The 20,635-nt window shown below is 42.1% G+C and overlaps 2 protein-coding genes across 4 annotated transcripts; both read right to left on the reverse strand.

Moving 5' to 3' along the window:
- Window positions 1–856: 856 nt before the first annotated feature.
- On the reverse strand, window positions 857–2,657 carry LOC115676266 (galactinol synthase 2-like). Of its 2 annotated transcripts, none has more exons than XM_056315627.1 (4): window positions 2,150–2,657; window positions 1,672–1,992; window positions 1,447–1,581; window positions 857–1,365 (listed from the first exon to the last, which is right to left on the reverse strand). In XM_056315627.1, exons 1-4 carry the CDS (start codon window positions 2,540–2,542, stop codon window positions 1,126–1,128), a joined length of 1,089 nt encoding a protein of 362 aa, XP_056171602.1. In that variant the 5' UTR covers window positions 2,543–2,657; the 3' UTR covers window positions 857–1,125. The 2 variants fall into 2 exon arrangements, with proteins under 2 accessions (XP_056171602.1, XP_030455005.1); XM_030599145.2 differs by having other exon boundaries at window positions 2,207–2,655.
- Window positions 857–19,184, reverse strand: LOC130134525 (galactinol synthase 2-like). Of its 2 annotated transcripts, none has more exons than XM_056315618.1 (5): window positions 18,683–19,184; window positions 18,202–18,525; window positions 17,972–18,106; window positions 17,469–17,889; window positions 857–965 (listed from the first exon to the last, which is right to left on the reverse strand). In XM_056315618.1, exons 1-4 carry the CDS (start codon window positions 19,055–19,057, stop codon window positions 17,560–17,562), a joined length of 1,164 nt encoding a protein of 387 aa, XP_056171593.1. In that variant the 5' UTR covers window positions 19,058–19,184; the 3' UTR covers window positions 857–965; window positions 17,469–17,559. The 2 variants fall into 2 exon arrangements, with proteins under 2 accessions (XP_056171593.1, XP_056171595.1); XM_056315620.1 differs by having other exon boundaries at window positions 18,740–19,182.
- Window positions 19,185–20,635: the final 1,451 nt, after the last annotated feature.

Consider the following 20,635-nt stretch of genomic DNA (forward strand, 5'->3'; position numbering starts at 1 on the left):
CATGACTAATATACGAACACCCAAAACTATGTGCGTTTTGGCTTTTTTCTTCTCTTCATTCATCAGGGACAGCCAATTCGATTTTGACAGTTGTCGGAGGACAATCGGCTGAACAACGATGACGATCGCCGTGGGTCGGAGACAATAGCGATTGCACGTGATAGGTTGTTGTGGTAGCAGTCCTTGCGCGGTGGCCGGCAAAGCCATACTCCATCGTTGGCAGGAAATCGTTAAGTTCTTTTTCTTTTTTTTACATTTTTAATCAATCCAAATCTATTCCACTCCTTAGTCCGAATTTCTCATTCGGCATTTTATCTAAATATATCTGATTCAGAAGACATCACCAAACACTAAATAAGATTAGTTAGGGCAATTGTTTTTATTGAATCAAAGCAGTTGCCACCGGCCATTGGACCACGGTTAATTAATGATTCATTATTAGTTTGACCTGCGAAAAATCTCAGTATCATCATGTTCATGAATGTGGAGTTGCCTCTTTGTCCGAAGGCGTGACGTCAATTATCTTCTTGCGCGTTGGGTATTCTACGACGTCGTCTGAGCCTTGCTGCTAATGTCCAGCAAAAATTTGCTTTTTGTAATTTTATAGTTTTTCCTATATTTAGATAAACGTACTTTTCTAGAAAGTGCGAACAACAGGGCTTTTGATTCGCAATTGCTAGTTTTGCACAACTACCGACAATGAAAAGTGCACCGAATAAAATCGAGCCAATATCCCAAATTAAACCCTTGACTTTGGAAAATCAATTATCAAAAAAGAAAAAATAAGATGTATTATAAAATACTTTTCGTGCATTCATTTTATCCGTAATTTGATGAAAAAAAAAAAAAGAAAGAGTCAAAACCCAAGTCAATATGCCTTTCTTATATATTTATATTTCGCTACCCTTTAAAAAAAATTAAGAGTGACAAGGCTCTAAAAAAAGAAAGATAAAAACATTAATTGCCTCAAGTTAAAGTAGCCTATTTTACCATATGAGACTATGATCCTTCTTAAGGAAGATTCTCCCACCCACTTGCCTAGACAGAGCAAAACTCTACGCCTTTGCATCTCCAAAGTTATTTGCATCAAATCTCTCTATAAGGGCCGGAGATCGGAGCCGGGGGCTAAGCGGCCGAAGGTGCCGTGACGTAGTGGACTGCGCCGGCTTGCGACAGGGCGGCGATGAACGGCTCCATGTTGACCGGCTCGGCCCCGGCCCCGGAAGCCGCTGCCGCTGCGCTAGGGCAGTTCTTGAAGTCGAGGGACTCGTCCTCGTAGATGTCCCGCCATTTCTTGACCAGCATCTTGATGTCCTCTCTCTGCATGTTGTCCTCCTTCCCGGTGTACCTCCACGGCTTCGAGCCCTGGCAAAAATTGGATACTGGCAATCACAATCTATTGTTTTTGAACGACTATATTGGCAATCACACGTATCGAACACTCACCGCGGCGCAGTAGTGGACGACCTTCACCTTCTCGAGCTCGACGTTCTCCGGGTGGCGCCACAGCATGGCCAGGACGAGGTTGTACACGAGTGGGATGGGCTTGTATATTTTGCCGAAGTACATGTTCAAGAAGTCCTGCACAAATCGCCAGAATTGTGTCCACCAAGTCACGTACCAGGACTACAGTCGAGCACGGAAGGTGGCGGATCGAGATGAACAATGTACCTGCTCCGCGAATGGGGTGGTAGGGGTGATCTTGAGAGTGCTCAGGAGGTCGTTGTAGGTGGCGAGGCTGGGCTCGTACACGAACATGCCGGCGTTGAAGTAGAGAGACGGGGGCGGGCCCATCTCGCCGCTCCACTGGACCTTGCCGGGACACTGCTGGCAGTAGCCGATGGCGTACTGCGGGGTGTGGCTCCACGTCTTCTCGCAGAAGCAATCCATCACGGCGTAGAAGTAGCCATCCTCTAAGTCAAAGAGGTGGTCAATGTTCTCGAACACCTGGATGTCGCCGTCCAGATATATCATCTTGCTGTACTCCACGAACTGCGGTAAAGCGCGAAGAACCATTCAGTACACGCAAAGAGACAGACTTTACGACAGATTCATGGTTCAAACGACAGTTTACAGCCAAATAACAAGATTTGTTGAACGTTAACGCATGCTACTCATGCTGACAGATGAATACGTCGAAACGTCGTACAAGTGTAACGGCCGACTTTACTTTTCGGCCATTAATATGATGATACCGTCCACGCACCTCCCAGATACGGAGCTTGGAGTAGTTGATGACGTAGTACGCCATAGCGAACCGGGTCTGGTTCTCGGGCGGGTACACGGGCTCGATCTCCCGGACCACGCACCCCTGCTCCACCAGGACCCGCCGGTGCTCCACCGGCACGTCCGGGAGGATGGCAACCACCAGCGGGTACGCCGACCCCGCCTTCCGCAGCCCCTTGGCAAGCCCGACCACGCCCTTCACGTAGTCCCCGTCGCCGGCCAAGAACGTCACGTAGGCCCGGGACGCCGCCCCCACCGCGGCGGGGGGCTTTACGGCGGCGGGCTTCACCGAGGCGGGCACGAGTTCGGGAGCCATCAGACGTGGAAGCGAAGGGCTGTCAAGTTTCGCGCACTCAGAGAGAGAGAGAGAGAGAGAGCTTGGGGAGGTGCTGGCTATGGCGGTTTCTGGTTGCAGGGGTGAGCGTGTGCCGGAGGGGGTATAAATAGAGAGATTGAGAGGACTCGGGGGGTGAAAATGGGAACGAAATTCCCCGGAAAAGGGGGGAAAGAAATAAATTATTTCTTTTTTTTTATTTTTTTACTTTTAGGTGCGGTTTCTCGGACCAGGAAAAACGAGGACCGTACGCGTGGCGGATCGGGCGGCGGGGAGGGAGGGGGGGGGAGAGCTGAGGGGGGAAGGTTCTCGAATGGCACGAGCGTAAATACTGGTGTGGGCGGGGTGATGGAAGGCGCTAGAAGTGGGAAGGGATCGCCTGCGTCGCGGCCAACCTGAGCCCTCGGCGAGGGCGAATCGCTGGACGGACCGAGATCGGGTTATCACGGAGATCAGCGCGTCGATCGGACGGTGTGGATAAGCGTGAACGGGAAAACGGTTGGGGATCGCTCGGCTAGCGCCGGTCGCACTTACGACTTGCTACTAATCGCGTCGATTTTGGTAATAAATCCCGGGAGGATGAAGATTTGGTGCTATAAAAAGAAAGAGGAAATCGACGACATCCGTTGAAATTTTGAAGGGCGAAGCTTCGACGATCTTGGGGGGTAGGGGTGTTCTCGTAATTATAAGTATTCTCAATCTCTCGGATCATTCCCGTTACGAAACGTTCGGTTCGGGGCACCAACAGCCCAAACTGCCAGTGGATTCACGAGCTCGTCGCTACAGACCCAACCGACGTGTCGAAAGTCGGAGATTCTCTGCACCTAAAAATAGCATATGTGCGACCTTTTTTTATCATTGAATTATCGCGCTCAGGTCTCCAATCTAACTATTTCTCGTATTGGAATATACCTGCCGAAACATTCTACATCGAATCGAATGGTTAAGACGAAAGGATGGGAAAAGGTCGAAGTCCATCGTCCACAATTTTTTTCGCAAATTGCGAATCTATATATGAATCATGAAAAGGGTAATGGCAAAATAGAACAATGGAGATTTTTCCACACCACTAGCTGGAAAAATAGACAAGTACGATGTCAACCATTCATTAGAATAGATCGCAAAACTAGTTGTGCGAACAAAATATGTTTAAGCAGCAACTTCAAACGAGGCAAGACAACTTCGTCGTAGTCTTGAAGTGACTGCACACAAGAGATGCCAGCCAAATACCTTATAAAAGTCGTGACACCCATTTTCACGGTTTAAGACAGTGATGTCTTGAATCGCATGGAAACTAGCACGGACATGACCCGATTGCTAAATTTGAGAAGAAAAGAAAGATGGAGCATAAGTGAATTATGTTCAACAGCCCATAATAATTGGATGCGTTGATAAACCAATTGTGTTCATTAATTTAATAATGAGGGGTTTGTTTGACAAATTAAGATTGGATTTATAAAATCATCGGATCAAGCAGCGATGTAATTAAGCGCAAATAAAATCGGTTAGAGTCCTCCAATGAGTATCTGTCACGTTACTTAGTATATCAAATTTGGAAATAAACCGTCCCACACTTACTATTACTCTTTTTTGGATATAATTATTCCTAAATAATAGAAGATGATAATTTAATAGTATAAAGAGCAGATTTTTTACGGTCTTTCTTAAATTAAGAAAGGTTCGATCTTGTAAATGCCTTAGGGGTACTTTGGTAATTGTTGCAGTCGATAATGTGGTCTTTGAACTTTGGTCCAATGTGTAATATCGTTTCTGAATTTTTAAATTTTTCAATACGGTCCTCGAACTTTTAAATATTTTTGTATAATTTATGGACTAAATTGAAAATTCACCGATAGTTCAATGACCAAATTGAACAAATTAAAAATTCATGAATGACATTGCACATTGAACCGAAGTTCAGATATCACATTGTATAAATTAAAAGTTCAAGAATGGCATTACATCATTTGTGCTATTATCCCAAAAACGAAATAAATATTTTTTATTACTTTTGACCAAAAAAAAAAAAGGACATTTTTTTTTATCGTTTTCAATTGATTTATGCTCAACTGAAGATTTTGCATTGGTCAAATTTATAAGCTCGACACACACAGATTGCTCAGCCCACATGTACATGTACATACTTTGTCATTGCAGTTCCACGGGCATGGAAATCTTTATAGCTGAAGATAACAGATGCCCGAGGTTCGAACCCGTCAAAAGCTCATTCGCGATCGAATTTGAGCTTATAATCTCGTGACAAAAAAAGGGTATGACTCGTTCTTTTGCTAAGTTGCCACGCTCGATTGTAATCTCTCCGGTATCATGTTAGGATTTAAATCCCCCCGCCATGACAATCCATGTTGATGCGAAATGGCAAGATAGAGACAGCGTAGAGGATTGAAGTCGCTCCCCCCCGACGATCTCTTTCGCAAAATTGCAAATCCATCATCGCCGATCACGAAAAATGGAGATTTTCCCAGCGCCACTAGCTGGAAAACGGACAAATGAGATGTTAATCATTAGTCCCCGTCGGTAATTCACTAGAATAAGTCCAAACGTACAACGGAATTCGAGAATTCAGCATAAAATTTCGTCATTAAGCGGGACGGATTCTCAGATTGCTGCTGTCAAATTGCTACAGATTCGATGCGCAGTCGCGATCGAGCGTTGTCCTCTAGACACCTGTGAAAGCTTGGCATTGCCCCCCTTTTTATGGCCAAATCGCTCAAAACTGGCTCGACCGCCACTCGGACCGCCGAACTTAAAGAGAAAAAAAAAAAGGAAAAAAAAAATCGATATATAAGTGAATTGTATTCGGCATCCTTCGATAGCTGGACACGTTGCTCAAAAAATATATTTTAAAAAATATATATTTTAGGATTTTTGTGGACGGAAACGCACCGTGTGCTCGATGGAAGAAAAGGACAAAACAGTAAATCGATGGCTTGCAATACCGTCCACCTCGACTCTCGCCCGAGGTGGTCCGAGATCGAAACACCGCCCCATGTGGGGGCCCACGCGACACGACACCCCTCATGCCATGTGATTCCCCAACGAGAGTAGTCCACGTCACGCTCGTCGGGACGCCACGTCATCCGCCTCCGACGGGGGGGCGGGCTTCGCGCCACCTGTCGCGGCGAATTTGGTCCGGCTTCATTTTCGGCTTGTCCCACTTGCCGCCTTTTACTTATTTATTTATTTTAATTGCGCGCACGAATCGGATATTTTACTCTCTTTTTTTCCGCGAAAAAAAAGTGCTTTATCTTTTTTTTCTTTTTCTTTTTTCTTCTCTTTTCGTGTTATTCTTTCCTTGCTTTGGCTGAAAAGTGAAGGTTCCTGGGCAGGAGGAGAAACTGGACCCCACGGGCGTGCCCGGATGGAAATAAGCCCCTCAGGTGCAATCGAATCGGGGTCGAGCCGGTCGGCGTGTCGTAAAAGTTTGAGCCCGACCTGACTCGCGCCTGATTGGATGTCGAAGCTTTTTTGTTTGGCTCGATTGGAAAATCGAGATGCTCGAGTTCGATTAAGCTCGGCTGCAATTGATTAACGAAAGGGCTTGGAACTCGAGCTCGACTTAAAAAAAAAAAAAAAAAACTCAAATGATGAGGGTGACTAACTTGGGTAATGTTCCCAATGTATAAACAGGAGGAATTTTGGTCCGAACATGAAAAATAATATAGCATTTTGTCGTACGAGAACCGATTACAAGAGAGAATTAGAAAATCACGAATTTTCTAAAATTTATGATGAAAATGGTTTTGAGCATAACTATTCGGCTCCCTACTCTCCCCAACAAAATGGAGTTGGAGTGAAAGAATCGTCCTCTACAAGATATAGCGATCGGATCCTTGTTAGAGAAAACTCCTATGAGCTTTTTAAAGAAAAGAAATCAAACATCACATATTTTTGTACTTTTAATTGTAAACATCGCATTCTCGAAAAGAGTTCGATTTAAAATCAGATGAAGATATGTTTATTTGGTTATTCTACTTCGCGCGAAGGTTATCATACTTTTAACAAGACTTCATATGTAGTAAAAGAATCGATGCATGTGAAAATTTGAAGATTTTCCAAGGTTGTTAGAAGCTATGAGAGATGAAGAACCAAACTTTGAATACAGTGGAATCAGAGCCAGTCCAAGACATCCAACTGGGAGGGAGCCCTTGCGAAATCCACTCAAAGAGAGCATTTCGGCAACACGAGAAGCTTCATACCAAGCAAAGATAGAGCTCGGTTTTACGAGGATTTAGTTGTAGTCTAGGCCTTATCTCAAGCCTTTCTCTCCCTAAAAGAAACCCTCGAGCCCTCTACTCTAGAGGTGAGCATGAGTCCAGGTAAAAATCGAAAACCAGACCAAATCAGCCATACGAACCAATTCGGTTTCAGGTCCCATGGTTACCGGTTCCAAAAAAAATGAAACCAGCACTGTGTGGACCAGTTCGTGGCTAGGTAAGAACCGAACCGGTAACTAAAGAACCGTACCGGAAACTGAAAACCAATGAACCGTGGTTACATATTTTGAATATTTTATTGTTTATTTCATTTTACGTGTTCATCTTTTATGAATTGTTATTATTGACAAATGATGATTTTTGTTGTTACGTTCACTTTTTACTTAAAATAAAACAAAAAAAAGGAAGAAAAAATGAAACAAAAAAATAATCAAATTGACCGGTTTTTGGGTAGACAACTTATCGATTGATAGGGTAGGTTTTAGGGTACATAGGGTAGGTTCCATGTTTCAAAAGCTGGGGAATCGATTCCGACAGGTAGGTTTCAGGTGAAACTTGGACCGATTTTGGAACTGCCCACCTGTAATTCAAACATTCGGAAATATGAGCATCAGAAATGCAAACTTCAATCCGTTCTACGAACTGTTGAGGACTTCAAAGCCTTCATGATATCAATCTTAACCATCCCCCCCAAGGCGAGACCGAGAACACCTGTCAGAGCTGCTTCTCCCTATTAAGTGGAAGTAGCCCGACCATAACTGATAGAATGGCGCTGAATCTTCTTCGATGCATCGGCCATTAGCTTAGCGATCCGCTTATAAACAATGTCTGCAACAAGATATAGGTCGAAATCGAGTCATGTTAGAAGCATTTCAACCCTAGGCACCAAGAGCAAGCTGTTACATTCACCCTTTTCTCATCAGCCTGGATGACCGATAGAAATCAGTGGCAGCAGCCACGAACTCGGTCCCAACAACAGGCCAAGCGACTTTTGACAAAAGCAGGAAAGCGAAACCTGCTGGCCCAGGAGCCTTGCCCTCATCGATAGATCAAACCACACTCGCTGTCTTTCCCCATCAAACACAGGTGCTTAATCCGACCCGCTCTATTGATCATCATACCCAATTGAAAGAAAGCAAGGAATGTTCAGACTCTTTGAAGCTTCCTAAAGCACTGCCTATCAAATTCATCTACAAAGAAGCTGATCATCAAAAGTTCCTTGCATGATACAGTATATCATTGAGGTCTCAAGTGGTAGCGCACGAACACGATGAACACTTCCGAGTACACGCGTTTTCATCCAATTTTAGCAATCTATGCAGAAATTATCTTTTCCTAGTTTTGTGAATGATTCGACTCTCTTCTCGAATCCGCCGTTGTATAATCTCATTCCCTTGACGACTACAAGAACCAACCATTTCCCAACCAATCAAAGGGCCTCTCTCTCCTCTATATCGTCACATATAATTCATATTTCGCGTTCGTGTGCTCTGTTCCTTTGCGGGGAAATTACCAAAAAAGTCATAAACTCATTGCACTTGTACCAATTCAATCGTAAACCTTTCAATTGTGTTAATTCAGTTCTTAAACCTTTTTCACGTTTTATTAATTAAATCCGTTCGGCCAATTTTAGCTGGATGTCGCTGATGTGGACACTGGCCATCCTACGTGACACTGCTATTGTAGGACAGCCGGCATTGATATGGATAATTTTTATAATTTTTTATTTTTTTATTTTTTTTCTTCCTTTATTTTCCTTTTTTTCTTGCAAGCCTGGCGAGGCCCGGCCAACCCTCGTTGGCCACCGGGGGGAGGGCTGCGAGCAAGGGTCGTGGCCCTTGCCTAGTGGCTCCTTGCCGATCTTGGCTTGTGCCCGGCGATGGTCGCGCCGACTCTTGCTAGAATTGGTAGGAAAAAAAAAGGAAAAAGAAAGAAAAGAAAAAATTATAAAAAAATTATTCACGTTAGTGCCGGCCATCATACATGCTACTGGCATCCATGCCAGTAATTTTTTAATTAACTGGGATGATTATATTGACAAATCGTTAAAATATTTAATATTAAATTGACATAAAAGCAATAAAATTATGACATATTTTTTGATAATTTTCCCGCCCCTTTGCTCGTCGTGCCTACCCAATTTATCGAGAGTCGATCCATCGCAAGTCATCTGTCGAGGTCACGCCCATCGTGGGTCCTCGAAAGCACTAAGGAACGACGATCCATCGCTCTCGATTGCTCGCAATAATAGTTTCGGACAAAAAGCAATTAAAACTCATGGACAATATGAGGAAATACACGATAGGATCTACTCCTCCGTCTTCTCCGACCAGAGCCGATGACGTCCTCGATGGGATCGTTCCGGGATGGGACGGAGGATAGAAGACAAAACAATTCTCCCACCTTTTCCACGAGGATAGCATAATTTGCTTTTATATTGATTTGCTTTCTTGAAAAAGATGATAAGATAAGATTTTTTCTCTTATTTAATAGCAACCGCATTTATTCCTTTGATTTACTTTCTAGAAAGAAAAGATTTCGTCCACATTTACTCCTTTTGTCAATTTTATTTGATGTGATTCAAAGGGATAAAAATGGTCGTGGGGTCCCTAAAACTTAACTTTTGTCGGATGTGCATTTGGGTCTCTGACTTTTGCGTCCTTTTGCTAAGTAAGTGTTATGTTATTATGGCCTTTCTTGTTCATATCGAGCATTGAAATCGAAGTATGTCATACTCCTTATGCATGAAACTGTTTCGTCGTGATTGATTGATTTGATTTCACGATGATGTAATGGGTTTAGAAGTACCAAAAGGAAACCAAATCCCTAAGAAACGAAGGCAAAAGGCGAGAGAGAGAGATTGAAAGGTCGAGAGGGCGGCCATGTCATCCCGCTCGGCTATGTGCACATCCCTCTAACCATGATTATTTCACCACCATGCTCGGCAAAGGGTGGCGGCCCTCACCGAGATCGGGGCAAAAAGGAGGTCGAAATAGGTCCCACCTGAGCATCGTGATGCTCATCGGGCCCTAGGTTAAGTCCGATTAGGGTCTTGAGAGATACGTCGATAGTTAGCGTTGGTTGGACCACCCCTTGTCTCTTTGTTTCTCTCTTCCTCTCTTTCTCCTATGGTATTTTCATAAGTTTCGTATCATCTTTAGCCCACATCGTCATTTCCAATTCAATAAGAGCTGAAGCACTTCTAACTCATTTTCACGTATTTTATTCTCAATAACCAATACGAACCACGAAACACCATATAGCTTAGGGAGGCGATTAGCTAAAAGAAAGGTTCAGATACCTCATTAAAACATTCAACGAAAAACCTAAGGAGGATCGGTGCTTTTTAACCCTATAGTTAATCAATTTTGATTTGTACTTGAAAATATTTCCATGATTATGAGAATTAAAAGTAAAATTTATGAAATGTAACTTCTATCGCACGCGGTTATTATATACACAATATGCATATGCATAGAACACTATATAAAATACATATATAGCCTTTTGATCATACCAAAGTAGATGGTGCATTATGCACGGAGCTGAAGTTGTGGAAAGGGAAATATTCATGGCTTTCAATTTTGCGGCATTGCCCGACACATGATGAACATGTAAAATCAAAATGCACCTACACAAATACCTTATTCTATGTTTTTTTCCTTGTTGTTTGTTTCTTCTACTTGAAATAAAGTTACGATTATATTATTTATACGCATGAAATATGTTTGACGCTCCTTCGATATATACTAATTTAGAATTTCCGCGCGCACCGCACGCTGGTCAATGACTAATTTTAAGGTCGAACTTTTTGTTAATATTTGAATCGAAACAAGGCGGAATTTTGAATTCGAGGGTTCTCTAACTAAAATTCTTGTAATCAAGAGATCAAAAGTGGGAAGAAAAAGTAAAACTTGGTCAAACGCATAAGATGGAGATAAGTGATGGTCTAAACTTGTTCTGCATAAGCTGGATTGGGTCAGGAGATTTCAATTAACCCAACCTAATAATTTGTACTTAAGTTACCAAAATGTGGGCCTTGATTTTTGGCCCAATATTTGGTTTTTCACTTATATTCAAGTTTGAAGCCCGTTCCACTTCCCCAAACCTACCTCTTCTGCTATCATTTGAGCACACATTGCCAAAAGAGCCCAGAAAAGAATCTGCTTGGAAGATTTGTAAGGTCATTTGACAAAGTTAAAGAAGAAAAATGTGGAATTGAAGCTAGTTATCTAAGAAATCCTTAGATATGACGATCAATGACAATAGCGGGATAAACAGGGAAATAAGCCGAAAATAGGGATAACAACATGCTAGCATTTACGTGGTTTGATCCGAGTGCCGGAACCTACTCCATGGGAAGAGCGACAACTATGAATTACGGAGATACAAACTTGGGTCAAAAGCTCTCTCGCACTATGAATTCCTTGCATTGTTTAGCTCAATCTCTTAAATATTTTCCTCGTAAAACTCTCAGCAAAAAAAAAAAACCCTCTAAAAACATCGACAAGAGAGTTTAATACGTAATCTCTCTATTCATACTTGAAATAGGTAAGTGTGTGGCGAGGCCTCAAATCGCGAATCTCATCCTCGCCGCCACCGTCGCAGGGACGGTGGTACTTTGACTTGAGTGGGTAAGTGTGTGGCGTAGACGTTTGAACTAAAACAGCATGCCAATCTGTCAACATGCTATTAACTCTCTGCATCGATCTTCCTCATCTTTAAGTCTTAAACTGAGTTTAGTTCACTAATGACATAACTCTAAAATGTCACGAAAAACAGCTACCAGTCAACATCCACAATTTCAACGCCCAAAATTCCAAAAGGTGTTTTCTTGTTCGCCCGACTTTTAAAAGCATTGAAATTTGGTGCGAAAGGAATCGTTTTCTTTCGGACCAGTGGCTAAGATTGTCAAATTTGAGCTCTTAGGAGGCCTATAAGGTAGCGCAGGATAATCATTCTGTTCGTCGCATTGATTTTTTGTTCCTAGAAATAGCTTTGCACCATAAACTCGTTTGGTAACGCAATTGTATTTTTCTATTTCGAACAACTTTTTGTTCCGTAACCGATTCGAACCAAAAATTAGAACAAAAAAAAAAGTAGAATTTCTATTTCTAGACGAAAAATGAGAATCATTTATGAGAGAACTCTTTCTTCAAAACACATGCTCATCCTGAAGTCACGATCTTTGAGGTGGGAAAAAAAGCAAAAAATCAAAATTTCAAAACTTCACAGAATTTAGAATCAGGCTACCCACTTTGAGCGAAATTTAAATTTTTTTAGGTGCCGAAAAAATTAAAAAATCAAAAATTTCAAAATTTCACAAAATGGATTAAAATACTTATGGCCACCCACTTTGAGCGAAATTTAATTTTTTTAGATGCCAAAAAAAATAAAAAATAATCAAAAAATCTAAAATTTAAAAACTTCACATAATGTCCTTAATCATGTAGCCACCAATTTGAGCGAAATTTAATGTTTTTTAGATGCCGAAAAAATTAAAAAAAGCAAAAAATAAAAATTTCAAAACTTTACAAAATGACTTAGAATACCTCGTACCACCCACTTTGAGTGAAATTTAATTTTTTTTAGATGCCAAAAAAATAAACATAAGCAAAAAGTAAAAATTTCAAAACTTCATGAATCAGCTTAAAATATGCGCCACCCACTTTGAGCGAAATTTTATTTTTTTAGGTGCCTAAAAAAATAAAAAATGAAAAATTTTAAAACTTCACAGAATGGGCTTAGAATACCAGTGGCCATCCACTTTGAGCAAAATTTAAATTTTTTAGGTGCCGAAAAAAATAAAAAAATAAAAATTTCAAAAGTTCACGGAATGCTTAGAATACGTGCTACCCACTTTGAGCGAAATTTAATTTTTTTAAGTGCCGAAAAAAATAAAAATAAGCAAAAAAAAAAAATTTCAAAACTTTACGAGAATGGCTTAATACCGCAGGCCACCAACTTTGAATGAAATTTTATTTTTTTTAGGTGCCAAAAAAAGCAAAAATCAAAAATTTCAAAACTTCAGAATGGCTTAGAATATATGTGGCCATCCACTTTGAGTGAAATTTAATTTTCTTTAGGTGCCGAAAAAATTTAAAAAATAAAAATAATAAAAAATACCATTTGGGCACCTAAAAAAAATTAAATTTCACTCAAAGTGGGTGGCTAGAGGCATTCTAAGTTATTCTGTGAAGTTTTAAAATTTTTGATTTTTTTTATGTTTTTATTTTTTTTTTCGGCACCTAAAAAAATTTAAATTTCACTCAAAGTGGGTGGCCACAAATATTCTAAGTCATTCCGTGAAGTTTTGAAATTTTTGAGTTTTTGAATTTTTTTGGGCACCTTAAAAAATTTAAATTTTACTCAAAGTGGGTGGCCACATGTATTCTAAAGAATTTTGTGAAGTTTTGAAATTTTTGATTTTTTGATTTTTTTTTGGGAACCTAAAAAAATTTAAATTTCACTAAAAGTGGGTGGCCACAGGTATTTTAAGCCATTCTATGAAGTTTTGAAATTTTGATTTTTTGATTTTTTTTGAAAAAATTCAACAAATTTCCTATTTTCCCGAAATCTGAATTTTTATTTTATTTTTTGGAAATTGTGATGAATTTTTCAATTTTTTTTTGGATTTTTTGAATTTTTTTTGGATTTTTTGAATTTTTTTGAGATTTTAGGAATTTTTTGGATTTTCTAATTATTTTTATTCCATTTCTAAAAAAATGAAATCCTGGAAATAGAATTTTGTGTTGTTTATCAAACGGGTTTTTGTTTCAGGAAATAGAAATTTTGTGCTGTTATCAAACGGGATTCTGTTCCAGAAATATAAATTTTTGGTCGTTATTAAACGGATTTTTTCGTAAACTCATCCCGGAACCCAAATAGAAAAATCTAATTCTGTTTTCGTAACTCATTCTCGAACAGAATTGCCATCATTCACTACCTAATTGGCTATGAATCCGGTCCAATCTTCGACACCATGTATTTTGAAAATATTGGGTGGTAGCTATGATTGTCTATATAAGGGCCGTACAGGGGAATCGGAATGTTAAGATAGATCTATATACGGGCCGTACAGGGGAATTAGAATGTTCATATAGATTTCAAGGTGACCATTAGACTCTTACAAGATCAGTTTCGGATTCCAACATTTCAATATCGGGAAATACATGGTAGTTTTTAGGGTTATATGTTAACCATGTACCTGCACTAGGGATGTTCACAAGGAGGGTTTGGGGATTCCTAGGCCTGGCTCGAACTTATCAAGCCAAAGTTTTTGATGCACAGCTCGAACTGGGAGATCGGGCTAAGTCCAAATTTGTATTGATTCGGTTCGAGCCGGTTCTAGTTTAGCCCGATGGACCCATATGGTCTAACTTTATAAAATAGCTTCAAAGTTTGGAGATTTAGGATTGAGGCATGAATTAAACTCAAATACAATGAAGTAAAATGATCAGATTCAACTTGTTTGGTTCACCTAGTTTAACCCAGATATGTCATATTTATTTCTGTGAAACTTCTATGGTATCTTTAGAGATGGATCTTCCGGTGTAACTTGGAAAAGATAGTATGTGATGTCCCAAATTTTATGAAACTGACAGGTCCTAAGTTTCAAAGGGGTTTCAAGAACCTATAGAGTAGGTTTTTGATTCAAAAAATTTGGAACCAATACCTATAGGGTAGGTTCCCTATCAATCATCAAACATGCACACCTCTTATCTAAAGGGCCCCGAGTTCAGCACTCGATCCACGTGCAAGCCACCACTTCACTACTACAAACTTGGCCTTACACAACAACGGCTATAAATTGTTGTCTAGTCACCATGAATTGGTGGCTCGTAGGGCTAATCGGTTTTAGGGTGGGTCAGTTCCCTGGAACTTGGAAACAGATCGAGCATGGTCGGTTTGCAGTTTGTGGAATTGGGAATCGGCTCACCTGGTCTTGGAACCTGTGATTTCCTTTTTCTTTTGATTTCTTCTATTCCCAACAAGTGGGAGTTTCCCAACAATAAAAAAGTAGTTTACTAATAATGGTTTGCTTCCGAATAAAAAATAAAAAAAAATTAAGAAGTCTCGGCCGATCCGTCGGGTCGGTTCCTTATGTTAAAATCGGGAACTGGGTCAGCTCCCCTGGAACCACCCAGAAGCCAGAACTAGCCGGTTCAATTCAATTCGATATGATTCCTGAGTTGGATTAGGACCAACGCAAACCCCCGGTAGCTTGTGGTTAGATGTTGCCTGTTGCCCCATGTGATGTGGCCTTTGCTTTCAGCTCAACACTCCTTCCCCACGAGCGTGAACTCCCGTCAAAAAAGACTGCCGCACTCCCAAAGAAAATCTAACTCGAAGTACGTCATTGGGAAAATTACCAAAATAGTCATAGATCTACTGCGCTTGTGCCAATTCAATCTTAAACATTTTAATTTTGCCAATTTAGTCTTAAACATTTTGACAATTTGCCATTTGAATCATTTGGGCCCATTTTGCTTAGAAATCGCTAACGTGGACACTGACCGTCCTACGTGACACGACTAGTGCTGGCGTGGATATTTTTTTAAATTTTTTTATATTTTTTTAAATTTTTTTTGAATTATTTATTATTTTTCTTTTCTTTTCATTTTTCATTATGGCTGACGAGGGTCACTGGTGACCCACACCGGCCACTGGGCTGTTGGTGCGACCCTCGCCGGCCTAGAAGGCCTTGCCCACGGCGCTGCCGGCCGTGGGCAACGCCATCACGGCCGAGGGCAAGGGCCTTCGCTGCCGGCGACTATTGCTGGTGATTCTCGCCAGCAAAATGAAAAAAAAAAAAAAAAGCAAAGAAAAAATAAAAAAAATTAAATTTTTTTAAAATTTACAAAAATTGTCCAAGTCATTGCTAGCCGTGACACATAAAATGGCCGGCATCCATGTCAACGATTGGCCAAAAGGACTCAATTAATAAATTATCAAAATATTTAGAATTAAATTGACATAAATATAATAAATTTATAATTATTTTTATAATTCAACTGCACGTCGTCACGGTTGGTCAGACACATCATTTCGAGATGGAGAGACACATGAAATTCACAACAAAAGTGAAGATGGAGATGGTGGTGAGCAAGGAGCAAGTACCATATTGCTAGCCATCAAGCTGCTCTTTTGACTTATCTTACCGGGATGTGTATATCTTTGCATTGTTGCTCAGTGTACTGAAATAACCTTTGGGTTCTGGTGAGGGTGATCTCGTCAGTTCCATGATTTACTCTTCTTGCGGTGATCCTTAACCGCGTTTGATCATTCGGATTTAAATTGTGATAGGATAAGATAAAACGGGATTAGAAATCCTTCAAATATCCTCCGGATTGTACAAAATCATTTCCAAAATAGGATTCATAATCTTTGAAAATCTCACTTGCTCACGGAGGTGATATTTTCCAAATCTAGGGCAGCATCCTCTTGACTAATCTTGCACGGCCGAGACTAGCACCATTTTGAGTGATCACCGTTTTCGCCGGAGCTCTTCCTCCTTCTCTTTTGAAATCTTTCGATTGTCAGCACAGAGTCTCGAATCTGTAATAAAGGACGGGATCGGATGTTGAAGCATCACGGCGAAATCAAGTGACCACCGTTCATGACCAATATACGAACACCCAAAACTTTGTGCGTTTTGGTTTTTTTCTTCTCTTCTTTTTCAAAGACGACCGGTTAGCCCATCGATTTTGGGTCATTCATCAGCGATAGCCAATTCGGTTTGACAGTCGTCGGAGGACAATCGGTTGGACGGCGATGACGTTCGTTGTGGGTCGGAAACGGATAGCAATTGCACATGATAGGTTGTTGTTGTTCTAGCGGTCCTTGTGCGGTGGCCGGCAAAGCCATACTCCATCGTTGGAAGGAAATCGTTATGTTCTTTTTCTTTCTTTTTATATTTTTAATCAATCCGAATCTATTCCACTCCCTAGTCCGAATTTCTCATCCGATATTTTATCCAAATATATCTAGTTCGAAGACATCACCAAACACTAGATAGGGTCATTGTTTTTATCGAATGAAGCAGTTGCCACTGGCCATTGGACCACGGTCTATTACTAGTTTTGACCAGCGAAAACTCTCAGTATCATCATGTTCATGAATGTGGAGTTGCCTCTTTGTCCGAAGGCGTAACGTCACTTATCTTCTTGGGCGTTGGGCATTCACTTATCTTCTTGGGCGTTCACTTATCTTCTTGGGCGTTGGGCATTCTACGACGTCGTCTGAGCCTTGCTGCTGCTAATGTCCAGCAAAAATTTGCTTTTTGTAATTTTATAGTTTTTCCTATATTTAGATAAACGTACTTTTCTAGAAAGCGCGAACAGCCGGTCTTTCGATTCTCAATTGCTAGTTTTGTGCAACTACCGACAATGAAAAGTGCACCGAATAAAGTCGAGCTAATATCCCAAATTAAACCCTTGACTTTGAAAAATCAATTATCAAAAAAGAAAAGTAAGTGTACACGATGATGAACAGGTGCATTTTATTTAATAAAATACATTTATTTTATCCGTGATTAGATGAAAACAGAGAAAATAAGAGAAGTCAAAACTCAAATCAATAGGCTTTTTTTATATATTCATATTTCGCCATCCTTAAAAAAAATTAAAAGTGACAAGGACCTAAAAAACACAAAGGTAAAAAACATTAATTGCCCTCAAGTTAAAGTAGCCTATTTTTACCATATGAGACTATGATCCTTCTAAAGGAAGATTCTCCCACCCACTTGCCTAGACAGAGCAAACTCTAGGTGTTTGCATCTCCAAAGTTATTTGCATCAAATCTCTCTACAAGGGCCGGAGATCGGAGATCGGAGCCCGGGGGCTCAGCGGCCGAAGGTGCCGTGACGTAGTGGACCGTGCCGGCTTGCGACAGGGTGGCGATGGACGGCTCCATATTGACCGGCTCGGCCCTGACCTCGGCCCCGGCCCCGGCTGCCGCTGCCGCCGCGCGAGGGCAGTTCTGGTAGTCGAGGGACTCGTCCTCATGGATGTCCCACCATTTCTTGACCAGCATCTTGATGTCCTCTCTCTGCATGTATTCCTCCTTCCCGATGTACCTCCATGGCTTCGAACCCTGGCAAGAATTGGATGCTAACGATCAACAATCTATTGTTTTTTACCGACTGTGTTGTCAATCACAAGTATCGATCACTCACCACGGCGTCGTAGTGGACGACCTTCACCTTCTCGAGCTCGATGTTCTCGGGGTGGCGCCACAGCATGGCCATGACGAGGTTGTACACAAGTGGGATGGGCTTGTATATTTTGCCGAAGTACATGTTCAAGAAGTCCTGCGCAAATCAACAGAAACAGAATTCATCTATCAAGACACGTAACAGGACCGTAGTCGAGCACGGAAGGTGGCGGATCGAGATTAACAATGTACCTGCTCCGCGAACGGGGTGGTAGGGGTGATCTTGAGAGTGCTCAGGAGCTCGTTGTAGGTGGCGAGGCTGGGCTCGTGCACGAACATGCCAGCGTTGAAGTAGAGGGATGGGGGCGGGCCCATCTCGCCACGCCACTGGACCTTGTCGGGGCACTGCTGGCAGTACCCAATGGCAGACTGCGGGGTGTGGCCCCACCACCTCTTCTCGCAGAAGCAATCCATCACAGCGTAGAAGTAGCCGTCCTCCAGGTCGAAAAGGTGATCGATGTTCTCCAACACCTGGATGTCGGCGTCCAAGTATATCATCTTGCTGTACTCCACGAACTGCGATAAAGCGAGAAGAACCATTCAGTACACGCAAAGAGACAGACTTTACGACAGATTCATGGTTCAAACAACAGTTTACAGCCAAATAACAAGATTTGTTGAACGTTAACGCATGCTACTCATGCTGACAGATCAATACGTCGAAACGTCGTACAAGTGTAACGGCCGGCTTTACTTTTCGGCCATTAACATGATGATACCGTCCACGTACCTCCCAGATACGGAGCTTGGAGTAGGCGATGACGTAGTACGCCATGATGAACCGTGTCTGGTTCTCGGGCGGGTACAAGGGCTCGATCTCCCGGACCACGCACCCCTGCTCCACCAGGACCCGCCGGTGCTCCGCCGGCACGTCCGGGAGGACGGCCACCACCAGCGGGTACGCCGACCCCGCCTTCCGCAACCCCTTGGCCAGCCCGACCACGCCCTTCACGTAGCCCTCGTCGCCGGCCAAGAACGTCACGTAGGCCCGGGCCGCCGCACCCGCGGCGGCGGGCTTCACCGAGGCGGGCACGAGTTCGGGCGCCATGAGACGTGGAAGCGAAGGGCGGTCAAGGTCGCGCACTCAGAGAGAGAGAGGCAGAAGAGAGAGAGAGAGAGAGAGCTTGGGGAGGTGCTGGCTATGGCGGTTTCTGGTTGCAGGGGTGAGCGTGTGCCGAAGGGGGTATAAATAGAGAGATTGAGAGGACTCGGGGGGTGAAAATGGGAACGAAATTTCCCGGAAAAGGGCAGAAAGAAATAAATTCTTACCTTTTTTTTTTTTTAGGTGCGGTTTCTCGGACCAGGAAAAACGAGGGTCGTACGCGTGGCCGATCGGGCGGCGGGGAGGGAGGGGGGAGATCTGAGGGGGGAAGGTTCTGGAATGGCACGAGCGTAAATACTGGTGTGGGGGGGGGGGTGATGGAAGGCGCTGGAAGTGGGAAGGGATCGCCTGCGTCGCGACCAACCTGAGCCCTCGGCGAGGGCGAATCGCTGGACGGACCGAGATCGGGTTATCACGGAGATCAGCGCGTCGATCGGACGGTGCGGATAATCGCGAACGGGAAAACGGTTGGGGATCGCTCGGCTAGCGCCGGTCGCATTCACGGTTTAAGACATCAGTGATGTCTTGAATCGCATGGAAACTAGCACGGACACGACCCGATTGCTAAATTTGAGAAGAAAAGAAAGATGGAGCACAAGTGGATTATGTTCAACGGCCCATAATAATTGGATGCGTTGATAAACCAATTGTGTTCATCAATTTAATAATGAGGGGTTTGTTTGACAAATTAAGATTGGATTTATAAAATCATCGGATCAAGCAGCGATGTAATTAAGTGCAAATAAAATTGGTTAGAGTCCTCCGACGAGTGTTTGTCACATTACTTAGTATATCAAATTTGGAAAGAAACCGTCCCACACTTACTATAACTCTTTTTTGGATATAATTATTCCTAAATAATAGAAGATGATAGTTTTTTTTTTGGAAACATTGAAGATGATAATTTTTTTTGGGAAAGATAGAAGATGATAATTTAATAGTATAAAAAGCAGATTTTTTACGCTCTTTCTTAAATTAAGAAAGGTTCAATATTGTAAATGCCTTAGGGGTACTTTTTTTTTTTTTGATAATCGAGGATCCGCCACCATGCCTTAGGGGTACTTTGGTAATTGTTGTAGTCGATAATGTGGTCTTTGAACTTTGGTCCAACATGCAATATCGTTTCTGAATTTTAAATTTTTCAATACGGTCCTCGAACTTTTAAACATTTGTTTACGAGTCATGTTTGAAGCACTTCAACCTTAGGGACTAAGAGCAATTGCTATTACATTCACCCTTTTCTCATCAGCCTGGATGACCGATAGAAATCAGTAGCAGCAGCCAAGAACTCGGTCCCAACAACAGGCCAAGCGACTTTTGACAAAAGCAGGAAAGCGAAACCTGCAGGCCCAGGAGACTTGTCCTCATCATCGACAGATCAAACCACACTCGCTGTCTTTCCCCATCAAACACAGGTGCTTAATCAGACCCGCTCTATTGATCATCATACCGAGTTGAAAGAAAGCAAGGAATGTTCAGACTCTTTGAAGCTTCGTAAAGCACTGCCTATCAAATTCATCTACA

This window comes from Syzygium oleosum, unplaced genomic scaffold, assembly GCF_021117445.2.
Source record: "Syzygium oleosum isolate NSW1041296 unplaced genomic scaffold, Sole_v2.1 Sole_v2.01, whole genome shotgun sequence".
Classification (NCBI taxonomy): Eukaryota; Viridiplantae; Streptophyta; class Magnoliopsida; order Myrtales; family Myrtaceae; genus Syzygium; species Syzygium oleosum.

What these genes read in the sequence shown, in the direction of transcription:
- LOC130134525 (XM_056315618.1), bottom strand. Translation starts at nt 19,057, where the DNA reads ATGGCGCCCGAACTCGTGCCCGCCTCGGTGAAGCCCGCCGCCGCGGGT. An exon ending in TAAAGCCGGCCGTTACACTT is followed by an intron (nt 18,526 to 18,682) that starts GTACGACGTTTC and finishes GCTTTATCGCAG; the next exon opens with TTCGTGGAGTACAGCAAGAT. An exon ending in CCACCCCGTTCGCGGAGCAG is followed by an intron (nt 18,107 to 18,201) that starts GTACATTGTTAA and finishes TGATTTGCGCAG; the next exon opens with GACTTCTTGAACATGTACTT.
- LOC115676266 (XM_056315627.1), bottom strand. Translation starts at nt 2,542, where the DNA reads ATGGCTCCCGAACTCGTGCCCGCCTCGGTGAAGCCCGCCGCCGTAAAG. An exon ending in CCACCCCATTCGCGGAGCAG is followed by an intron (nt 1,582 to 1,671) that starts GTACATTGTTCA and finishes CGATTTGTGCAG; the next exon opens with GACTTCTTGAACATGTACTT. An exon ending in TCGTCCACTACTGCGCCGCG is followed by an intron (nt 1,366 to 1,446) that starts GTGAGTGTTCGA and finishes AATTTTTGCCAG; the next exon opens with GGCTCGAAGCCGTGGAGGTA.